This window comes from Cinclus cinclus, chromosome 4 (assembly GCF_963662255.1).
Source record: "Cinclus cinclus chromosome 4, bCinCin1.1, whole genome shotgun sequence".
NCBI lineage: Eukaryota > Metazoa > Chordata > Aves > Passeriformes > Cinclidae > Cinclus > Cinclus cinclus.
This window is the reverse complement of record NC_085049.1, coordinates 55,755,493-55,771,420: the sequence shown is the minus strand read 5'-3', so window position 1 is coordinate 55,771,420 and position 15,928 is coordinate 55,755,493. Positions and strand designations below refer to the sequence as shown.

The 15,928-nt window shown below is 43.7% G+C and overlaps 1 protein-coding gene across 2 annotated transcripts in view; it reads left to right on the top strand.

The window, feature by feature from the left end:
* The window catches only part of SYN3 (synapsin III), a 166,505-nt gene that overhangs the window by 24,941 nt on the left and 125,636 nt on the right, over window positions 1-15,928 (top strand). For both annotated transcript variants that reach the window (XM_062491288.1, XM_062491287.1), the window contains 2 exons: window positions 8,697-8,853; window positions 14,875-14,964. In XM_062491288.1, the coding sequence (XP_062347272.1) occupies window positions 8,697-8,853; window positions 14,875-14,964 (247 nt within the window). The remainder of the gene's footprint in view (window positions 1-8,696; window positions 8,854-14,874; window positions 14,965-15,928) is intronic.

Below are 15,928 nucleotides of genomic sequence, written 5' to 3'. Positions count from 1 at the left end.
TCCCTTCAGAGTGCCCAGCCACAGGGAGACACCTTCAGCCCTGCAGCTGCTATAGTATTTTTTTCCATCGCTTATTAGGTCTCTGTTAATTATTGAGCAAAATACTCAGTCAAAAGTCAGAATGTTTCTAGATGATGAAATATAATACTCATCCTATTTTTTGAATGCCCAGAGTCATGGGAATCCCACTGACAATTTATAAGAAGGTAAATATAACACCATCTTGCTTAACAAGCACATTTGGGATTCCTCCCTGCAGAAGCCCGGCCTGCTTCACATTCCTCTTCAAAGGGAGAGTAATAGAATGTAGCAGTTTAGTGGGAAGACAGTGAACATACTACAGACCAGTAGATTTAAGTCACTAAAATAATAGGTTTCTTAAAAGTAACAATTAATATTAATACTAATATTCATGTTCTTATTAAGCAATCACTGGGCTGTCCTCTCCAATTTGACATTATGTTTACTGATAAGCTATCTAGCAATTTATTAGCCTATTAAATTCCATCATTTTGGAGCAGGTCTCCTAGTTCTTTCTTTAAATGGGAAATACCATATGGCACATGTAAAGCAAAGTTTAAACCAAAGTCTTTTTTTGCTGATCACTTGGTATTTTCTGACACCTTGGAGTTAAGGCATTCTTTCACATCCCTTGTCAACTGATTTGAACTGCACCAGGAAAAAATTGTGGTTCTTTTGCCTGGAAGATAAATCCCCTAATAAAAAGGTGTAACAGTCCTTTAAGGATTCCATGTATCACTTGCCTTAGGAAAATTTGAAAAAAAGAAAAAAGGATGCTTTAGAAATATTTTTTGGCAATTACAGAAAGCAAAGACATGGACGTATACATGACTCTTAGCCTGTGTATCTTGAAATAAGTAGCTACAAGTAAGTTACCAAACAATCTAACTGAAGCCAGGCATTACTTTGCTTGCCTGTCTTTTAAAACAAGCAAGACTCCAAGAGTTTAATTTTACAGCAACAATGTTCTGGGTCCCCAGCTTCTCTTTTTTAGCTACTACATTCTGCACATCTGTAGGAGGGGGTGGAGGATTTGTGGTAGTGTCAGCAAAATGTGCTACTGGAGACAGAGGCTATCATCTAACAAATCTAAAAAACTGCATCTAACAGATCTAAAAAACTGCATCTGTGTTTTCTGTGCCAGTGCCACCCTGGTTTGTGAAGGGTCCCTCAGCCTGTTCAGCACATTTCCTTCAGACAGAGAGCTGGCCATGGGGTATCTTGTGCAGCCTCTAGCAAGCATTTTTCTATGTCAGTGCCCTGTAACCCTTGCCCTGGCTGAGGACACTGCTGGGATGAGCTGGACACCTGGAGCAGTGTTGGGCTCAGCCAGGACTGGTGGGGTGGGGAATCTCCCACACACTGCTCCTTGTTACCCCAGCACTTATTTGGAAAAAACTGGCAGCGGACCTTCCCTATTGAAAAGTTAAATATGAGGAGCAGGAGATAGTGTTTATTCATGCCAAAGTATCCCTCACCAACTTAGGCACAGCAACTCTTGCAACAGAGAAATTGAATAATTTCTGGGTGCAAGAGCTGGAGTTCTAAAGAGTGTGTAAAAACAAGTGTGGATTTATCCCTACTTTTAAAACACCTGGTTGGATTCTCTGTCCTCCTCCCTCTGCATACACAACTTACTTTTGGACAGGTCTACACAAACAAACAGAAAGAGACAGTGAACCATCTGGAATCTAATTTACTCTAGAAAGCTCTTGGACTGTTTCACTTTTACTGGGGTAAGATGTGAGAAATGATATTTTTATTTTCAGATTCCTCTGAAGGGCCCTTCATATCAATATTTTGGCAGTGTAAAGAGGCTGTCAGTGTAAGCACTGCACCCACTCTGAGGTGCATTTATGCTTTCAGGATATTATAATAGTGTCTAAATAGAAATGAAAATTTGGGCTGTGTCTGCACAACAACATTTAGACTCCCAAACTATGATCTCAGATTGTGTATTTGATTAAATGCTTGACTGTTGAGCTCCACAAGACTTCTACTATTAATTCCAGTAGATATAAGGCAGGGATACATTGAAAATCTGGATAGCTCTTTTACTTGGGGAATACTAATGTCTTTGGGAGCATTTCAGACGTTTAAGGATATAGATTAATCATGCAGCAGACTGCTCTCATCTCCTGTCTCCCTGTAGAGCTTCCTCTTTTGCCACTGGGGCCAATCATGCAGGAAAGAAAGCACATTTTCCTGCTTGCACGGGACCTGTCTAGTGGTGGCCATACCACTTAGAGTGTGGTCTGCAGGCTCCCTGCCACCCCACAGCACAGACAATAGCTGGTGGACCAGGACATGCCCAGGGTCTGAAATGGGGAGGACCCTGCCAGGACAAATGGCCCTGGAAAATGTAGAGGGGTGTCCAAAACGACAGCAAAGGGAAGAGGAGCAGCACCAAGGACAAAGCCTTGCTGTGGGGAAGGATCTCTGTCATGCAATGATGTTTAGCCCTGCAAGCCCTGCCTGAATGTGGCCTGTCTGTATAAGGTGTGTCTGCCCCTCTCACCCTGGATATGTGCCCTTGCTGCTCACAGCCCTGGCAGGGTCAGAATTCTCCAGTTTGTCCACACAAGCCCACCCATTCCTGTAGTTAACGCTGGCATTCCTGTTGCTTCCAGCTGATTCAGTGCTTCTACAGTGCTCTGTGCAGTGACAACAGGACAGCAGCCTGTTGAATCACCATCCCCAACATCCTTGAAAGTGCTGTTTCCCTTAAGCGTATTTTTATACTGCGAGCTGCAGTATGGCCACAGCACGAGGAGGCAAATCCTTTGACATGGGAGAGGTAGAGAAGAAACTGGCCAACCCACAGGTGTTTGCCTGCTATTCAGAGCTTGCAGGATGTGTAGTCTGACTAAAAAAGACCTGTCTGCTCCAGGATGAAAGACTCTTTAAAGCCCAGTGAGGGCACAGAGTAGTCCTCTGCCCACTGCATTTTCCCCATCCCAGTAGGTTCACTCACCCCAAAGGTCCAGCTGACTGAAAAGGGCCTGGAGATTTTCTGTCCCACAGAGGCTATGCTTGCTCACCGTCCAGTAGTTCCATGTTGCTAGAAGGATGTTTTCTTGCCTCTCCAGGACTATTTGTTCACAAGAGTTGATGGTTTCTTGTAGTTCTTCTACAGGGACAATGTCCAGAAAGGTCGTGGGAGTAGCTACTGCTCCTGGACACTGATGTAGGAAGTATTGGTAGGCAGTAGGTCATTTTCCAGCTTCTCATGTTCCAAGAAGCTTGTGCCAAAGATGAACTCCAGCCATTGTCTAATCCCTGTCTTTCTAAATTTAAGTCTTCACCTAATTAGGGCATTTTTTTGGAATGTCTTTTTTTGTTATCATTGTTGTTTCGGGGGTTGGGCATGGGGTGGTATTGTGTTGGTTGGTTGGTTGTTTTGCTGTTCTAAATCCAATTCCTGCTATTTTCTGTGAAGTTGAAAGCAGGAGGAAAAAATGGCAGAAACTGATAGGGCAAGTTTAGGTTTCTAACAGCCAGATGGAAAAATATGTTGAGCCCGTAGTTCTCCCAAGTTTTGCAGAAAGTGCCACATGGTGGAGTACAATATGTGCTGTGTATTTAACACTGAGAAACATTTGGGCCATATTTTTTCTATCAATGGCATGGCAATCCATAAATGTAATGGAGAAGTGTGTGTAACAGCCTGTAAGCTTTTGAAAATTCAGTTTAGGCAAGGGACCAATGTGCCAAATGACCACTTTCCTCTCTGAAGTACCCTGCAGAGACAATGAACTGGGGTGAGGTGTCTAACAGGGTGCTCCCTGGCAAGCTGCAGTTACATACGAAGCAATTTAACACCTCTAGTAAGCATTTATAAACTGAGAAATTATTTCCATATGGGGGATTATCTAACATTGTTTTTCACCAATATCTCCCCCCTCTTCACCTGCCTGTCCCTTCTCTCTTTTTTGTTGTTGTTGTTGGGGTTTTATTTGTTTGGTTTTTTTGTTGTTTTTTTGAGCAGGAAGTACGAAAGAGAAGAGACAGTGGGGTGTGATTATTTATGTATTTAATCTCAGTTACTTCCATCTCAGCTCCTGCTGCTAAACAGCTGCTTGGAGGCCTGCTTCTCCCTTTGGGGTTTGCTGATGTCCCAGATGAATAATGTCCCCCTTCACCTCCCTGGCAGCTGGCATCCAGCCGACATGCAGGCAGGATGCTGACAGTTATTGGGAAAACATTTGGCATGCAGGCAGCTGCCAGAAAGCAAAAGTCACTCTGAGCAGACCAGGGTGGGGAGCATTTCAGATACTAAACTACTCCCTGACCCTGTTTGCATTTACAGTAATTCTTTCCAATAAGGAATGAGCTGCCAGGATCTAGAGCACTCAATTGTTAGTTCATCCAGGATTAAATACAAGAATGTTTCAAAACTTTTGTTTGTAAATTTTTGTTTACATTGTTTCAGTCTTGGTCAGCTATTTTTTTTTATCATTGGCGACATAATTTGTCTCCTTTCCACATGGGTTTTTACTAAGGCTTCTTCCAGGGAATGGCAATCATCCTAATGTCACTTCAAAGTTAGCCCTTCAGTGAGCATGGTGTTGGGCCAGATGGTTTCCAAAGATCTTCTCCAACCTAAATTACTCTGTGGCTTTATTCTGTGATGTTGGCAAGTATTTAGATCACCTTCTGTAAAAGCTTTTTGAAGGCAAGCTGATGCTGGCAGGTGTGGCTATTACTACTTTCAGGCTTTGTTTGAGTCCACATGCTTTTCCTTGTCAACGTCAATCAGTTTAGAAGTAAAATACATGGCAGACTTTCAAGACTGCCAGAGTACAGTTCAGAGATTGTGTGACATGATTTAATGGTTAGCTGAGCATTGATCTGTGGCTGAGAAGCAAATCAGACAATCTTCCAGGGTGTCCTCATCTGCCTACAGTGGTATTGGTCCTACTGCAACTCCAATTCCTGGCTCCTGCTGCTTTTGCTGCACTGATGTCCCACACCTCCCATGTTTTTTACTCAGCCATTCTCTATTGCAATGTTCAAAAAAAAAGAAACCCTGCTTCTCTCCTCCAGCTTAGTAAAGAGAGGTTATTCTTTATGTTACTTTCTTTTTTCTCTAAAACCAGCTCTATGTTATCTTATTTATATAAGCAATCACATTTGCTCTTTGTTTGAATAACTTCAGCAGGGTTTGTTTCATGAGGTTTTGACTGAAATGACATTTTTGTCTTAGCAAATTTTCCACTTTACTAAAGCATCAAACAGAATGTTAAATCTAACACTGGGATAGGGGAAAAGGTAATCAATTTCATACTAATTTTCCGTAATGTAATAACAATGCTGTTAACACCCAAGCAAAGCACAAAGAGAAAATTTTCTTATTTGTAAATGCCATTTTCTATTAGGTGTCAGACACCTAAGGTACTGCATATTTGGAGAGATTTGTTGCACTTCTTGGGCAAAAGTTGCAGCCTCTTATGGGTTGGACTTGTGCCTCAGATGCTTCCCTGAAGTATTCATTAATTGCCAATAATGCAAAACTTGTTGTATCATATTGCTAAATTATGCAGTTCTCTTCTTCTCTGTATCATGCCAGATAGGAAAAGCTTTGGAAGGGAACTTGGTCAGAATGTCTTGATCACTAGGAAGTATCTGAAATCTGAATGAAGTCTCCTTGCATAATGGAGGGTAGCCAGAACTTGAAGTGAGGATGTCTTCTTCAGTGTCCTGGGAAGATCTTTTTTATTGACACTAAGGGCAAAGTGTCTTTTAAGATTGTCAGTCTTCTAAAAAGACAGCAGGAGAACCCATCCTTCTCCAGAAACACCAGGAAAAATCTCTCTCACCCATCATGGTGCTGAAGTATAAAGCACCCTTTGGCTGCAAATGATTATGCACAGTGGAAGGGGTCATTAGGAAGTATTTTGACTATCTCAGAACTTGTTGGGAAAGACCTGTAAGAGCATTGGTCCAACCATTAATGAGCACTGCCATTTTCACCACTAAATCACACCCCTAAGTGTCATATCCACACATCCCTGGGCAGACTGATTCAATGCTTGATAATCCTTTCCATGAAGAAATTTTTCCTGCTATCTACTAAACCTCTCCTGGCACAACCTGAGGCCATTCCCTCTAATCCTATACCTTGTTACCTGGGAGAAGAGGCCAATCCCCACCTCACTACAACACCTTCCAGCAACTCAATGTCTTTCTTTCAGCGAGGGAGCCTGCAAGAACACTGAACACAGGATTTGAGGTGTGGCCTCACCAGTGCTCAGCACAGAGGGACAATCTAATGTGTTGATCACACCGTTTCTGATGCAAGTAGTGTATTCTTCTGTGTTCTTTCTTCATGCCTTTAAATCTCTTTGTGCTTCAGTGAAAAAAGCTGAAGGACCAGGAAGCAAGCCAGAGTTATGGCTGTATGCAGAAATAAGAAATAGGAGATCTCTTTAAGGCATGACACCTCCCAGCAGGATTTGCTGTCATCATCTTCCCTACCACAAAGGAGGCTGGGGACCTGTTTTCTGCACAGAAATGTTATTAATTGTTATTTATTTTGCCGCTGATCTCCATTTCTCTGTTCAGACTCTGGTGCTCTTCAGCTGATGTTTATTTGCAGCTAGTCCCAGGCCTGGCACTCCACTGCCTTGTTCTCAGTATCCATGGGAACATTCACATTGTTCCACGGCTCAAAACAGGGATTCAGTGTCCACCTTCACTTTAGAGATTCTCTCCTCATCTGCTGCATGAGAGAGTACCCTGCCTTCCTACAAGACACAGAGTTTCAGAACAGGCCTTTCTACATCAATTCCGTATTCTTGTGTCCATCATCGAAATGGAGAAACTCTCTGTCTTTGCCAGGATCTGAAAAGATGAGAAATTTTTTCCGGAGCTTTTGGCTGGCAAAAGTAAAGCCAATGAAGGCAGTTTCCCAGCCTCTCTGTCCTCCCCCTCTCAGAAAGCTGGATGAGGAGAGTACACACCCAGGGCTCCTGCCTCTCCAGGCACCACAACTGTGCAGTAACTCAGCACAGATACGGAGCCCTGGTCCTAAGTAGCGGGTTCATCCTTCTTGAGGACCCGTGCCCACCTCCAAGGTACTTTCTACATAGCAAGTCCAGCAGAATGGAGCAGCTCAGACTTTCCAAGATCTGTATTCACTTGCTGTTTCTCAGTGGGGGTCACCACTTGCATCACCCCCACTGACACCAGGGAGGTCCATAAATCAGCTGCACAGCAATAGCACAGCCCACATGATGCCCACTTATGTATCTCACTGCTGGAGGAAAGCACCACCTTTTGGTGCCAAGTACATTAGGGAGCATGCCTAGGTTTAAAAAACTCCATGGGAGGGAATCACAACATTTCTAAAGCTTGGCCTCTTGCATCACAAAAGCTGGGCATGTTCCTCACCATGTCCCAGGCAGGCGATAACAGAAGTCGAGGGCCAGCAAACAAAATGAGCAGCTTTAGAACAACAAAGCTGTGCTGGGATTTGTGTAGAGTGTTTGTTGCCACAGTCTGGCCCGGAGTCACCATCTCACATTTTCTTGCCAGAATGATGGAAATATAAATAGGGACTATAAACCCAAAGTATTTCCACCTCATACATCCAAAGGATAGAAATTATAGTCTCTCAGCAAGGAAAATGTTCGAGGGTAGTGAGGTAATGAGACCTGGTTACAGAGCTCATTTCTCTGAAAATCTTTAGTACAGCATGGAAATTTTTCAATGTCCTTGATGCAACCTCTGCTAACTTATAAAATAATCCCTTCTTTCAGTGGAAAAGCCCCTTCCTTTGAGAATGAACTGCTGAGCTCTGTTTTGGGAACCATTTCTTTCCAGCTGCTGTTTCCAGATATTTTTGAATGGCTCCAAAGACAGAGCATCAGCAAGGAATGAAATCTGGCCACTTGAAAGATAATCCATTGCCTTTGGCTCACCTAGAAAGGGCCTCACTTGTCTGTGCATTAGCTGAGAGCTGCTGCTGTTGAACCACAGGAGTCCAAGCTCCAGTCTTGCTAAATAATATTCTGGAAGTCCACGCCGTGAGTCACAGCAGCGTATGAGAGGCTCTGGTCATTTGATTAATTACATTACCATGCCTGCCCTTCGCTTGTTGACTCACAGCCATAAGAGCCTGGGATGTGCTGCGTATGTAGTGCACTGATTAAAGGGGGAATGTGTGTCAGTGTATGGATGTGTATGAGAGCTTTTTGAAATCCCTTATGATCTTCCCACCCACTGGGCATTGCTTCAACACGGAGCTCAATCGTCAGGAAACAAACTCGCTCCCTCATCTGCGTCGCACATTGCGATGAGTTTGCCAAGTAGGGCCAAGCTTTTAGAAAGAAAAGAGAATCCCCCCACCATAGAATTTATAACCCTTGGCTCTGCTTGTGGCTCGTTCCTGTGCATGCCTGAGTGACATGGAAACTGCAGAAAATCTGTTTGGCCTGTTTCTGTGCTCTCACACTTGCAGCTACATTGGATTTTTCCATTTTATAATGACTAGGGAGGTTTGTTTGGTTTGTTACATTAGAACACAATACAATAGCAATACACCGTAAGAGGCCCAGAGAAGAGCAACACGTGTTAGCGAGAAGAAAGGGGAAGGATGGAAAAGAAACAGGGAGGGGTAAGAAGTGCTTCTGGAGCATTTGAAAGCAAAATACCACTCTCCTCCTGTCTTCCAGGTCCTTCAAGCCGGATTTTGTCCTGATCCGCCAGCACGCCTACAGCATGGCGCTGGGGGAAGACTTCCGCAGCCTCATCATCGGCCTCCAGTACGGTGGGATCCACACGGTCAACTCCCTCTACTCCATCTACAACTTCTGCAGCAAGCCCTGGGTGGTAAGTGATGCTCCAGCTCTGCTGCACACCAGCACTGCCAAGGAGATCTCTGGTGCCCACGGAACACCAAGCTCGCCCTCCAGGAGTTTCAAGGGAGTTGGTCTCTTTAGGTTGAAATCTAAACAACCTTAGGAATCCAGGTGGGAGTTCTTGGGGGGGAAACTCCTACCAACACTACTTCTTTATCAGCCCATGGTTGCATCGAGGTGTTATTTCTTCACCCTGAGCAGGACAGTTCCCTTGCCCCACACTCTAAAGGATCACCGGTAGCTGACAGTGCTACAACACCTTACACCAAATTTTGTGTAAGGCATGGGAAGGGCCCACAATGGAGAGTTCATGGAGGACTGTCTCCCCTGGGAGGGATCCCATGCTGGAGCAGGGGAAGAGTGTGAGGAGTCCTCCCCCTGAGAAAGAAGGAAGGAAGGATCAGTAGAGACAACAAGTGATGAACAGACCAAAACCACCATTCCCAATTCTCCTGCACCACTGGATGGGAGGAGGTAGAGAAAAGCAGTCTAATCAGGGTCAAACCACCACACATGTAGAGTTTTTCAACAGAACAAAATGAAGTATTATCATAAAGTGTTGGTTCATTAAACCTGAAATACTGCACCTTGCAAAGACCTAGGCTGAGTCAGCTCCTGATGAGGATATTTTCCAGTGTTTTAATATTTTGCACTAGAAGTTCCCTTCACCCATTCTTTAAATGTTGTCAAGTTCAGAATCTCATAAAACCATGAAAGATATTAGCACTGGCTTTTCTAAGCCCCAAATAAAAGTCTGTAATAATTCCCCAGACCATTTCTCTGAGCAGCTCCAAGGCAGCTGAAGCTGCAGAAGCCAGAGAGCTGGAGAGATAAGTTGGCCATGAGCCACAAGAGTAAGGCTGGCCACGGCAGTACCTGCAGGAGGAAGCCAGATCCTGATACCATTTTGGAGCTGACATAGGGTTTTCCAAGCAGTTTCATCCCAAAATATGTTCTCTGATCACTGATGCTTCCAGAATGGAAATTTCCCTGCACTCTTCTAGGTTCAAAGCAGGAAATTACAGCTATATGGATGTGAGAAGGAGATGGGACTCTCCAATATGACACCATGGAAAACTTTTAGATGCATTTTCAAGAATTCCCTTACTCACTGCACAAATTGAGGCTGGGATGAGAAGGAGTGTTTATAGCAAATGAAAACTATCTTCCTCATCACCTCATTAAGTGGGGTTTTATTGTTGTTCTTTTCCTTGGAATAAATATCCTAGTGGTTCTCAGTGTGTTGGTTGGTAGCTCAAGTCCAAATGAGGTCTGTAGGGACTCAGACTTTTATTTCCATAGTTGGGCAGTGTTGGATTTAAGTAATTTCTTATTAAAGTGGTACTAGTGTAATAAACAGAGTTGTTTTAGTTTTCCCTTTTACAACATTTGTGGGGTTTGTTGAAACCAAGAGAAAGATACTGTCTTTTCCAAAAATGTTGTCATGCAATAATCAGGGTAGAAAGGACAATCTCACTTTGCCATCACTGTGTAGGTGGTTAATGTACATTTGACCTCAGTTTCCATTTGATTTCTCAATTCCAGGCTCAGTAGCACACCTTCACATTGTTTCTGACAAGTTGATCCTACCACAATGCACTGGCCCTGGTGACCAGACAAAAATCCTCCACATTTACACTGCCTTGTGCTGACAGTCATGTGGTCCATTCCATCTGATTTTGGGGTCAAGTCAGTCAGGGCTTAGTTGACACTTTGCAACTCATGCCCTGCAATTACATTTCTGATGGTGTGAAAGGGCCTCAAGATGTGAAAGACCTATTTTTAGGCATCTAAAATAAAAGAAAACAAATAAACATAGCACATTTAAAAAAAAAAAAAAAAGCAGTGCTGGAAAGGCAGTGTGGGAGAACTTAGCTCTGGAACATCTTGGCTCTAGGGTCTGGTTGTGCCATGCTTTCCTCACAGGGAATACAGCTGGCACAGACATCCTTCCCAGAGGAGTCAAGGAAACCCCTGGCAAACAATTTAAACAGGTTTGCAGAATGCTTCCTTCCCTTGCTGTCACATCACCCCCAAACCAGTGATTGTAATGTGCCCAGCAGTCTGTAAGATTATATAGAATGAGCAGAAATGCTCAGATGGTATTTAAGCTCATGTAGAGATTGCCGAGGGGCATTTGAGGGCAAAAGGTTTCACTGGCAGCAGAATCAGAAAATTTTGTTTTACTGATAGCTGAGAAGTGAGAGATAGGGACACTTTGGTGCACGTTCCACTTTGATTGCAAAACAGGCATCTTGAAATAAGGGATCGGCATAACAAAGATTACTGGAAACTTTTTGGATCTAGAAAACAGTTGAGATGCATGAAGAAATTAAATTATATACCCCTGGGAAATGTGCTTTACACTCTCATTTTTTCTTTTCTCCAAAAATGGTTCCATTTCATAGAAATGTTTATGATTTTGTGGAAGGGGATGAAATTGAGGCTCTTTTTCCTTGGCAGTTTGCAACCATGTTTTATTCTCAGCAACTCTAATTACAATCAGCTGAGTTTGGGTTTGAGTTTACTCAAACATGCAGCCCCATTTTTAATGACATTTGCCAGCTTTCCAGTTCTGCAATACAAAAACTTCTTTAAAGATTAAAACAGGCACAGTTTGAATTAGATGTTTCTGAGAGAAAATGAAAAAATATTCAGGGGTCTCACACACTGAGAGAAATATTTAAGAAATCTAAGTTTTAAGATGATCCCAGAAGTATTGAGAAATAATACTAAAAGCACACTAAGCACAATGCTTCAACCACCAATAATAATTTCTGGGCTAGAATTCTAAGTTGCAGTCCAAAATACAGTGGTAAGAATGCTCAGAGCAGTACTCACACTGCATGCAGTAATTGCAAAGCAACTTTTGCATCTGTAAGGAAGCTGAAAACATGACATTTTTCTGACAGTCACCTCCTGAGTCCAGGGACTCCTAGCCAAACTGTTATTGACTGTCAAGGGATATAGGCTCCCTGATGACCTAGCACTTTCAAAATATGCAAAAGGCCTTAAGGTCCTCCGAATGGATCTTTTTATTTCTCTGTAAAGACTTCCTGCATGTAGCTCTGATCTCCAAATAGTCAGGCCAAGGCACTTCCCTTGAGTTCCTATGTGTTCCAGGCACCTAAAACCAGGCTGTGCCACACTGCCTTGCCCCATGTGTTATCTGTGGTCTGGATGCAATCCCACTAAAATCAGTGGAACAACAGAAAACAAGAACTGCTTCCAGCATGTGGAAGGTGTGGTTATATGTAGCAGAGCTGCTGACAACAATGTTCCTACCCATCTGCATGGAGATGTTACTTGAGCCCTGTTATCAGGTATCTCAGAGGCTGCTGCACCACGTAACTGTGGGAGTCTCTGTCAACATCCTGTCCCTAACAGCTGATTAAGAAAACAAAAAAGAAAAAAAAAAAAAAGAAAAAAAAAGAAACTGCGAGGGAACTGTCCCATGAGGGGCAATAACAAAATCAGACCTTTTTGCGGGCTTGGCCCAGTGACGAGGCTCCCAGATGTCTGAATCTGTCATCTGAAACTCTCTCTATTTCAGCAACAGCCAAGAGCCGTGTGCTTCAAAAGGAGCAAGTCAGAACATTGTCTATCAGCTGCCCAGTTGTTCCAGTTATTTTGTTATTTTGTTTGACCTGTTTTCCCAGGATAAATGTACATTGCCTCAATATCACGGTGTCCAAGGTTCACCAGGGCTGCATTCATACACAGAAAGGGGCACGGACTGTTCTCAGCCAGAGTGTTTTTCCTTCTCTCCCTGTCTCTGGCTCATTGTGTTTAACTTTTAAGCCCTGTTTGCTCACCTTGCTAGTCAAAACAGGGTTTTATTTTTCTTTTCTAGAATGTGCAGGGCTAGTGCAAGTAGTTAAGAGAAGCAAGCTGTCCTCCTTCCACAACATCAATACCCCCCTTGCCAACAATAATTATTCTACATTGGGAGTTTTTCCTCTTATCTGCTGATGCATGTGAGGGTGGTGGTGGTGGTGTTAGTGATGGGGTATGCCGCCTCTTGGTGTTTCCTGGATTTTCTTTAAATATTGTTCTGAACTATGAGATTAGGAAAAGGATTCCTTGCATTTGTCTGCAAATCTGCTGGCAGCTGTTCCTTCAGCATTTGGTCTGGCACACACCTTGCAGTCTAATTTTTTGCACAGTGACTGCATGCCAAGATTTAACTCTCAAAGGGGTATTTCTTCTCCACCAGCAAATGAAGTTTCAACTTCTCATGCAGCAATTCCTTTGCTTAGACTAGCCCAGTAACCAGGAGGGGAGCCTCAACAGGGCTATTCAGCAGAAAACATCCTCAGTAGCTCTCTCTATCTGCAATGAAATGTAACCTTGGTGTTGTGATTTGATGCATTTACTGGCTCCAGCTGTTGCCCAGAAGTGCTCAGAACAAGCAAGATTAAGCAGCTAATGATGTTGGGAAGAAAGGGAGCTTGCTTTTCTTTCCCTTCTTCCCTAGATGTCTATTTCCTTTCCTTAACCTGTGTGTTACCTCCCTCAGGTGACACAGGGATCTTCTTCAAGATTAATACATCCCTACCTTTGATGGGCAACTTGAGAAACTCATGCAAAGGACTTAAAATCTGTCCTTACTTGTCCTGGGGTGGAGACTTTTATTAATTAACTTGATTTTACCAAATTCTGGGGGGCTTGGAAACTGAATTCAAGCTATAAACTACTTTGTGAGTAGGACTCAATGGGGAACTCAGTCCTATCTACCACCTCAGCAGGTGGTACCTGGGATACCGCCCCAAATATTTTATTCTCTTACACGGCTGCCAGTCCAACCACTTCACCAACAGTCTTTCCAGTTCAGCTCTCTGTGGTAACAGGGCTGTGTCTAAGCTTCTCCTGAGATTCTGAGACATGCATCACTTCTTACTCACTTTGGTATATAAACCCTGCTTCAGAGATATTTTTCTATCATGGTTATTAGGTTTCTCTCTTATAGTTTTGATTTTTTTCTCCACGTGACGAATGATGGATCAAACAGGGAGGCTGCAGACAACATACAGAATAGTCTGCTTGCTTCACAGGTGCTGAAGCAGAGCAGGAATTTACTGTGATGTGTTACCCTTCTGTTGGGGTTTTGGAACCTGAACAGAAATCAAAACTCAGTCCTACCATGGGGAGCTTTTTGTCTGGTTGGGCACAACCCTAAATGATAAAAGGGTTTTATAATGGTGATGATAGTGATGATGATGGTGAAGCTCATGCTTGATGGGTAGGGACAATGACAAATGATCCTCCTTGAATGTGAAATACCAGAGCGGTCGCTGTCCCCACTGATGTTACAAACTGCTCTCTAGACACCAGCCTCACAGACCGGTGCCTCCCTCAGACCTCATGGTAGATGGGACAGGGACAGGCAGATGAACCCCCCTCTCTCTCCTGTCATTCATGAAGGGCTGTTGGGAGGCCCTTGGTTCACAATAAGTGTCAGTTATGTTTAGCATGGGCTCCTACTCCCTTGGTCTGGCACTCAAACCCTCTAGTAATTGCTGTCCCTTAGCAATTCTCCAGCACAAAGTGCCTTGCTTGGATTTGGCTGTGGGGAAGAGATCCAAGGGACAGCTTTGGTTTATTTGGTCTCTGATGGGAGTGGTGGCACTGATTTCCTGGCGCTGTCCTCTACTAAGAAAGGCTCCCCTCCCCAGCTGCATTTGGAATGCAAATCTTGTTCATGGTAGATCTCTAAGTAAATGCAAACTGATTCCCTTCTGGCTCTTGAATGCCTTCTATGCTCCCTTAGTCCAAGGTTTGTGTACATAGGCTGGCTTGGCCATGGATAAATACAGCAGCTTCATATTTTCTTGCTGCTCCCAGGTCAAGAAAACAAGGTGGGAAAGACACGATAACATTTCCCTCACCTCCTTCACCACTATCAGAACATTTTTGCAAGTATTTGCCTGTTGCGCAATAAGTCACTGACATCCACTGTGTCTGTTTTTTGTTCCCCCTCCCTCACCCCAAGTTCTCTCAGCTCATTAAAATCTTCAACTCGCTGGGCCCTGAGAAGTTCCCCTTGGTGGAGCAAACGTTCTTCCCAAGCCATAAGCAGATGGTGAGTAGCTTTGCTTTCTTCTGATGGTACTATGGATGGGATGGTAACAACAGATGCAAATTGGGCAGAGGAAACAGTGGCAGGAATGGTGGGAAAAGTCTAAGTTTTACTTACAGAAAAGTACTAGCTAAAAAGTGTGATGCAAAAGGCACTGCTGGGGAACCTCTTCCCTTTTTTGCCCAGCCCTCCCCTAGGTCCTGTAAGGACCCTGAAAAAATGTACAAAGAGGCTCAAAGGCTCAAAACTGAAGCAGCACTCCATTGTAAAACATAGTCCACAAAAAGCTCATCCCTTAGAGCAAAGAATCACTCTATTCAAATAAAGTGGATTTTCCCTACTCCTGGAATTGTTTAAAATATGCTGGCAATTTGGGACTTAGGTCCTAAGAAATGTTTGTTTCACAATGTTAGTTTGCTTGGTCTGTCACGTGCTCACCATCCAGGAAACATTTATCAGCCTGAAGGTACTCAGGGTAACACGGAGTTCTTAAAAGAGTTTGTTTCAGCTTCTCATGTTTTCTTTGCACAGTGCTCTGGGGTCTGGTATTTCTGTCAACAGCTACACACTCAGTGGCCTGTGTGGCTGCTGGGCACTGTACCAAACTCTTAGAGCACCTTCCACAGAAGTCTGGGTAGGTGCCTTCAGTCCTGGAGAACATGGCAAAGAGAGGGGCTTTGTTTAAAACTGGTCATGGCTCTTGTTTTCCCTGCATTAAAAGAAAGACTAGTCCTTTGAGAGTTTCTCTCCCAACTTACACCCACAAATTAATGGCTCTTCCTACATGGCTGAGGCTTTGATGAAACCCTGTATGAACCATGACCCCCTGTGTGAACACTGGCTGGCTGAGCTAATTTCCCAGGCTTGACTGTGAACCCAAACAGCACTGCCAGCCTGAACATGAGGGTTGTTGAGATGTCAAACTAAGACTCAAAATCTATTCAAACCCGTCTTTTCTCACACATGT